Raw genomic sequence first — 8941 nt, 5'->3', positions numbered from 1 at the left:
ACTTCTCATGCTTCTCATATCTATCATTCCTATCATGCTTATCAAACTTATCATGCCTGTCATACTTAGCCATTATCTCTAAGCATCTAGAACCAATGTGTCCTATCTTATTACAAGAGAAACATTTCAAAGGCAACTTTCCATCACACTTATCGGTACCTTTAGGAAATCTCTAGGAAATCAGTGCTTCAAGCTCATCAATCTCTCTTATCTCTCTCTCATATATGGATATTTTGGAGTCATCAAGATCATACTTTTTCTTACTGAATATAGACACAGATGCTCTAAATGTTACCTCAGACTTTCCATGTGATTCTCCAAACTCACTCAGCTGAAATGCAGCAGGCTTTCGAACCAACACATCTCTTGTCACTATATTCACATTCTGGATCTCATCAATAGCAACAACCTTATGTTTATATGCAAGAGGCAAAGATCTCAGCGCCTTGGCAACAATTTCATCTTCATCAATGCTTCCATCAATAGATTTGATACCTAGGACAAGTTCATTCACCTTAGCCATAAAAGAATGTATGTTCTCATCATCTCCCATCTTCAATGTTTTATATTTTCCTTTTAAACTCTACAACTTAGTAACTTTCTCCTATTTATCTCCTTCATATAGGATCTCAAGCTTCTCCTAGATCTCATTTGTGGTTTGAAGTTCCATAACATTGTCAACTCCAAATTAGTCAGGGCACTAAGAAATGTGTCCTTCACTATAATATTATGCTCTACTTCCTTGATCTCATCAAGAATAGATGGTCCATTCTGAGGAGCAACATAGGAATTCTGTGTGATCTTCTAGTAATCTTATTCAAGACATTTCAAATGCACCTCCATCCAGTTCTTCCATATAGTATAGTTTCCTCCATCAAACATCAGATTGTCCTTCTTGTTAGAATTAGGTATCACTAAGAGGGGGGGGGGGTTGAATTAATGATCTACCCGAAATCAACTCCACAAACTTATTCTTTATCCACCAGTTAGCAATGCATAACAGAAAATAAAATAAATATGTAACAAATAAACCATAGATCCATAACACTAAAATTTTTACGTGGAAACCCAGAAAGGGAAAAACCATGGTGGGGTTGGAACCCACAATATTCATATACTATGGCTAGGAGTACATAAATATTATGTAGATGGGGAATGCACTTGCATTGAGGCTCATTGCCTAGAGCTCACTGCTCAATTACAATTGCTTAGAAGGCTACAAACTTCAAGGAAGTCTCACCGACTTACAATTTGATTACAATGAGAAAATACAATGAAATGAACTCTCAAGTAGCATCTAATAATGCAAGATTGAGTTTTGGTTAAGTACAAAGTCTCTGACTATCTTTGCTCTACTAAATACTCTGTTTCTATCTCACTCAGCTACTGGATTGTCTGAAAGCAGAATGTGCAAGTGAAACTATGCTCAATCGCACCAAAATAGACCTCACACCACTAATACCGTGAAAATAAATCTCCAATTTGATCTTATATATGCGGTCTTAATACAGAAACAATCTCCTTCAAGTTAGTTTCAAGAAGTGTAGCGTGTAACTTCAAGTTGGCTTCAATCTCCATAAAAAATATAGCACCGGACCAAAAGAGCATATTCACATGCTTCCTAAGGATCTTCCCATTCACCAAGAACATGAAATCAATCACCAAAATTACCGTAATTATTGGAAATCATTCCAAACCAAAATATTATCGAGATAGCCTTATTTTACCGGTTAACTCCATCTTCCAGATAAGATGAATCACGACCACTAGATCGAATCACCAAAAAGAGTTGCCATCACTGACAACCCTAAACCATAAACCAAGCATCAAAGATCATCGGATGAGTGTCAATTGCCAACAATCTCCCCCTTTGTCATTGATGGCAACACCTGTGAAAATGTATAAGTGTTGAAACCTATGAAACCTATACACTGGATGAAAGAATGAAAGAATTCTAAGGCTCCCCCTTAGATAAACAATCCAAAAATCATGGAACTGTACATTCCATACATACAATCAACATGTACATTTTTCACCTCGTCTCTCTCCCTTTGACAACAATGCCAAAGATGAGGTGTGCATCAAAATTGCCTGTACATATATACATACACTGGAGGATCAAATCTATACATGCTTTCATATATCTACATATGCCAGCTTAAGGAACCCAAGATATGTGTTCCATCCTACTCGCAACTTCTCCAAAATTGAAACAAAACCATTCAAAACATAAGCATGAAATTCTATAGCCGCAATATCAGTAGGAGTCTCCTGAGACATGTTCTGAATGGAGTCCATCTTATGATACACTAAGGTGTCCAACTGGGGATCAATTAGGTTCCGGAGTTCACTTGTCCGCCTAATTATTCTCTCCTTCTCCTTCTCAAAATTCCTAATTTTCTTAGTAATACCCCAAATTTGGTCTTCAATACTATTGGTTAGGTTGGTAGTAAGATCATAAGCTCGAGAAATCTAAGCTAGTTGTCCTCTACAATTATCTATCTACTTGTCTATCTTAGTAGTAAAATTGGTCAAAATTAGACAAGACTTATAAATTTTGCCACCTTCCACTAAGGCCTCATCAATTAGTTTTAATTCCTTATCATTATTAATCATCTGCAAAAATGTTTTAACTTTGGCATCTGTAAATTTTTCCATAGCCTACCTCACTGATGCCTTGGACAAAGAATCAAACTAGGTGGATATATGATCAATTAAGTTTTGAAGCTTAGCGGATGAACTAGAATTAGCATCAAGTTGCAGCTCTGGTACCACCTATTGTAAAACTTTAATTTATTTTTCAATAAGTCTCTTCTCTTCAAATTCTGATTGTGCTAGCTCCTGAATGGATTGCGCTTGGAGAGTAGCAGTGATAATCATCCTCTCTATCGGAGACATCTAATTGAATGGTTTATCAAAACTGATGTTAAACTGTGGAAAACTCCCTTGGCTCTGGATTTTTGATGTGTCAATTGCCATAAGGATCGGAGTTTCCGTTGCCTTACTCTTCCCTTTATCTAGTTCCTCTTGTTTTTCTTCTTCCTTTTTCTCAGCCTCAATTGACTTATCTTTTTCTTTAACAGACTCATCCGCCACAAAATCCAAAACTTGTTTCTCTGCAACATCGCGCGTATCTTCCTTCTTATTGGCATCATTTAATGGAGGATTGTCATTGGTGTCAACGCCAAGTGTGGTTTTTCCTTGGTCTTTTAGTTGATCGTCAGACTGAGTCTCAACCTTCTGAGTTCTGGAATCACCTTGCTTGTCTTCTAGCTGAGATGGCTTAAGTTCATCTTTGTATAGAGGATCACTCATAATAATTTTTCTGCATATTTCTTGTCTCTTTTCTTACTTGCTCTACATTCCTGATCATCAATCTATTGATTTGGTTTTTACTCCTAAATTCCTTTTTATTTGCCTCTTCGATCAGCCTCTTAACTTCACCATGAGTAATACAAGTACATGTATTTACAAGTTCTCTCTCCTTCGTTTCTCCATCAATTTTACTCACATACATTCTTCTAGCATCTATTAAACTATACAAGTCCTTTGGAATGAAATTTTCTAATTCAATCAATCTTTTACTAAAATTGTGTAAATAAAGTACATCTGCTTCCTTTAATTTTCTTTTGTCACCTTCATTAAAAGTTTTATAGAAAAATACAACATTCTTCAAATTTCCATCTACTATTATCTCATTTGTTAACTGATCTATTGTCATTGAGGGAAGAGATTTAGTTTTACCTTTTGTTGTACTAGACTCGAGTTGAGTCTTAACTTGCCTTCCTCTTGCAGGCCTCTCGGTAGGGTCTGATTTAGCGTTCTTCACCTTCTCCCCTTTCTTTTCATCACAAGATTGGGGTTTTTGGATCACTGTAGCAAACTCTCCTTTCTTCAGTGCCTTAGGGATGTTTGCATCCGACAGTTTCATATTGCACTGGAGAAACTACTACATATTATCTTTGTGATTTTTGATTCTTCCTCAGAACACCTTTACCCTTTGCAAATAGACCAGAGGGTTCCTCTTCAGCAGAAGGTGTCTTCACCATAGTGGGAGAAGGTCCTATCACACTTACTTTAACTGGAGCAGATGCAGTCTTTTGTTTCTTTTCTTTTTCAACTACATCCCTCGCAACTCTATGATAATATGATGAAACTATAAGGATCCGTTCAACTACTAAGGGGGGGTGGGGGGGGTGAATCAATAGATATAAATTAAACTAAACTTTCACCAAACAAACTTTCAACTCAGAATCCAATCACTAAACTAACCAGTTTAGTTTATAATGCCCCGCTAGGAACCCTAAAGGAAACAACACAACTAGGCAACTAAAGGGTGGAATAATTTTTTTTTAAAAACTAAGTGCACTAACTATGACCATTGCATGTTTAATAACACAACAGAAGTCTAACATATGATTTCCTAAGGGTTACCAATGAAGATTAATTTGTAGATTACATTAACACCATAGTTAATCCAATTGTCCATTTAATTAGATAAATTAAATGCTTAAGTTTAAAACTACACATACATCTAAATTCCATAATGAAGAAATGAAAGTACTCCAATGTATCCAATTTCCATAAAACAATTTAACATAAGATCAAAGCAACTGAAATAACATACATTCCACTAACATACTATTACAATATCCATAAATACGTGGCTTCCAATAATGCCATAGATTACAAAGTTACAATATCAAGGTTACATAAAAGTCTGATACAATGACGACAAGTTCTCAACTAAACAATGATCTCGAACAAGAGTTGGTACATGAACTACGAACCAAGAAACACCAACGAAGCCTTTCCTTGCCTGAAGATACAATCCAGAACATCCGATGGGAAGTGGCACTACCACCCGACCATGTGATCCCAAAATGGAACCACCCCACCATGCTAGGAGATATTAGAAAACCCTCAAGCAAGCAAAGTAAGACAAGTACGAAAGGACTACAAGAATTCACAAACATCCATGTAACCCAACTCACAAAACACAAGTGACTGTAAGGAGAGAGTATCATCGCATGTCTTATGGTGGATACCATGGTGCAGCCTCCATAGGTCCCAACCCCCATCTTGGGTTTCTCCTGGTAACCTCTCCCGAGCCCCCGGTTCCAACTAAGTGTCTTGCGGACCCTACCAATCCTTTTGTGAAGACAAGGTGGTAAGTTTTCCATTCTAGGCCTTCTCGTAGCATTATGAGCCCTGTACAAGCACTACACCTATGCACAAGGTACATTATCTTAATTAATATTTGTCTCACTCTACCCCAATATATTATTAGGTTATCACTTTTTAACTGACTTTCGATGGGTTATCCTATCATCCACTTCGGGCATGGCCCCCGCTTGAAAGCCACTTTCTTTCATAGGACACTAACAAGAAAGGTCTCTCTACGAGAACTCTATGGCAAAATAGACAACCATAAACAATCCTGACAAAGCGCAGGTGAAGGATACATAATCACTAACCCAAGATTGACCATTTGGACAAACACACACAATGGCTCACATCAATAAGGTTATACAACAACACCTGACCAAGGAGAAATAGTAACATAGGGCACAACGACAATTCAACAAGAATTGCAATGAAATTAAACTTGACTGAGAACACCATTACATAAGATCCTAATACAGGCAATCTTTTCTTAAAACAACCAAAGCATAAATTATTTGCAAATAAAGACTTTTTCCAGATAATAAGAAAATACAACTATATAATACAAATAAATCCATATTGTCATTTGTCTAATAAAGTTAAATAAATTCACATATGAATTAATCTCCTAATGTTCTCAAGCATAAATCTAAATCTAGACTTTACAAGCTCATCTGAAAATACCCAAACTATAATTTAATTATATTCATAAAATATAATTGTAACTATAGATTAAATTATATTCATATAATATATTTAAATGTTTACCTATATATAATTTACTTTTAATAATATTATAGAATATATGTTTATCACTTCAAAATTTAATTTCCACAGTAGTATAAAAATAATACCAAACTTCATAAAACTAACTTATATAATTGTATATATACATATATATTTAAAAAGTCAATTTAATAAAATAACAATTTGTAAAAACAAACCCTACACGGATATCAAAAACACTGTTTTCGGACTGTACCACACAATTTTAGAAAGGCACATTAAACCCCCCTGCCACTATGCATGGTAGCCCATGCCACCGCACGGTAGCAAGTACTACCATTCGGTAGCACTGTTACCATAGGTAGGCATTACCGTCTAGTAGTACTGTTACCGTAGGTAGCAGGCGCTACCGTTTGATAGCACTACTACCGTCTGATAGCATTGCTATCATCCAATAGCACTACTACTATCGGTAGCAGATGCTACCATAGGTAGCTCCCTACCTAACTACCATTTAATATATATATATATATATATATATATATATATATATATATATATATATATATATATATATATATATATATATATATATATATATATATATATTTTAACAGTAATTTCAATAAAACAGTACTTTCCAATAATTTCATTTTTACAAAATTTAATCCTTCATAATATATATATTTTCTTTTTATTTAAGATGTAAGTAAATTATTTTTCCAAGATTTAATTACCCCAAATAAATATAATATATAATTAAATTTATTTTCTTAAAGTAATAAACCATTTCATAGAGATCCCATTAATAAACAAAACTGCCATAGCAAAAACTTAAAACAAAATCAAACGAGGGAAGATAATTTCTTAGGTAAATACCCTTTCTCACAAATCTTGCAATTTTCCATGCATCATAAAACCTTGACAAATTTTTTTATAATAATTTTCCTAATTTTCCTAGAATTACATTCTTCCCATAAACTAGAAATACACATCATGCATGAATTTTAAAACCAAACTCGAATTCACCAGAAGAGGGGTTTGTATTTGACAATAATTTTACACACACACATCAATCAGAGAAAATGGAAGAAATAGAATTATTTTCTAAAAACCCACAATTAAGAAGTCATCCAACCTGGTATAGCTTTCCTGGAAGAAATCTATAGAAGAGCCCTAATCTTTTCAATAAGCTTCCAATAAATTTCTAACCTGTTTCCTATGTAACTAAAATAAAGACCTATTCCCCTATTTAAACTAAAATTCTAGGTTCAATAGCTTTTTCTCAAAAACCTAAATTTAGAATAAAAGTAATTTTATTTTATTTTCTAATTTTATAACAAAAGATAAGCTAACATGCAATAATTAAAAATCATTATTCTTTCTTTTCTTTTCTCATGCAATTTAATTAATTTTCTAAATAAAAAATTAAAACAATATTTTAATTCTAATTAATTCTTTTACTCATTTATTTATTTATTCTTTTATTTATTTATAATTCTAGAAAATAATAAATACAATTAATCTAATTTATTTTTCCACAAAAAACTTTAATAAAAATATATTTATAATATCATGTAGCATGCAACTTAATTTAATAATTTCTTTTAATTAACTAAATTTATAATCTCAATGCATAAACAATACAACTATGAGATAATTCCATAAACTTAATTAATTAATTAATTAAATCTACTAAAACACTCAAATTAAACAAATCTCAAGCAATTACCCGTACAAAGATCAAACGACAAAATATGAAGGTCGAACAAAAACAAGACAACCAATTGACGACACTCACACGAGTGTAACTGAGTAAAATAGGGTCAACTACTATCTCCTTCATTTCCATTGGAAAATATAAGGCACACTCAGACCTATGAAGCCAGGTGGAGATGATACCCCATACCTACCTGGTACTTGTACCTGCAATAATCTGCATCATCGAACCACACATGCATATATATACAATATAGAAAACACGACATACACACCGATGAAGAAGAATCATGACGTTCCCTATCTCACCGAAATGAGTGAAGGAAAATCATCCCCTTGCATCCAATACACTCGCAAACACACAACATATAATTACACATTGCATAGATAAAGTAAAATGTCAGTACATAGCAATAATCCATAAAATGCCACAAATCACAATTACTAAAATACTGCAAATAAATTATACATCTCATCTCTAGATAAAGCATAATGTCATACAAATTTGAATAACATATCATGGTAATGTATCCACTAAAAACAAACAATAATAAAATATGAGTCTAATGAGTTCAAACGAGTAGGGGTACTACATAGTCACTATATCAAAAACTACAATTGCACTATCAAACTTTACCAGTTGACCAAAACATCAATGATATAATGTAATAGATATTGAAACTTAAATACCATTTAACCAAAATATTAAACCACTTCACTCATATACATAATAGCACATTTCATATCATCTTCGATCATCTAAACATATCTAAGTGGATTTACCAATCATTCATATCAACCATAAAAAATACATCCACAAAATCATTCACCACTTGATAGAATGATTTTTCACGTGGAAACCCAAATGGGAAAAACCATGATGGGGATGAATACCCACAAGTATTTTGAACTCTTCTGAAGTTTGCTTTGTTAGGAGCCAAGCCTTGTTAGAGGCTTATACAATAATGCCCTGTTAAGAACAAATCCGATTAAGGACCACCCGGTTAAGGGATTGACTACAATACCCTATTAAAGGCAATACCTTGTTAGAGGCAACTTTGGCGGAGGATTTCAAATCCAAGCTAATGGATCACTTGGTTATAGGATTTCAACAAGAAGCATGTTAAATCTTACCCAATTAAGGGATTTAACCATTGTAATGGTTAGAGAACAATAGGTTCTTGATTGATCTAGAAATCACACTTCCTTGCTTAATCAGATCCTTTTCTACTCCTATCTACCTTCACAACATTCTGTAGACACACCTTTTGGTTTGGCAACAATCACTTCCACACTTAACCAAATTTTCCAACACAATTACAAACAACTC

At 33.7% G+C, this 8941-nt stretch overlaps 1 protein-coding gene across 1 annotated transcript; it reads right to left on the bottom strand.

The window, feature by feature from the left end:
- Nucleotides 1–2898: 2898 nt before the first annotated feature.
- Nucleotides 2899–3315, bottom strand: LOC131858318 (uncharacterized). Its single transcript, XM_059211517.1, has one exon. The coding sequence runs from the start codon at nucleotides 3313–3315 to the stop codon at nucleotides 2899–2901; it is 417 nt and encodes a 138-aa protein (XP_059067500.1).
- Between the last annotated feature and the right edge of the window lie 5626 nt (nucleotides 3316–8941).

Source organism: Cryptomeria japonica, chromosome 9 (assembly GCF_030272615.1).
Source record: "Cryptomeria japonica chromosome 9, Sugi_1.0, whole genome shotgun sequence".
Classification (NCBI taxonomy): domain Eukaryota; kingdom Viridiplantae; phylum Streptophyta; class Pinopsida; order Cupressales; family Cupressaceae; genus Cryptomeria; species Cryptomeria japonica.
Note: the sequence above shows the minus strand (reverse complement) of the source record. Positions and strands in the feature narration are given on the sequence as shown.

What these genes read in the sequence shown, in the direction of transcription:
- LOC131858318 (XM_059211517.1), bottom strand. Translation starts at nt 3,315, where the DNA reads ATGAGTGATCCTCTATACAAAGATGAACTTAAGCCATCTCAGCTAGAA.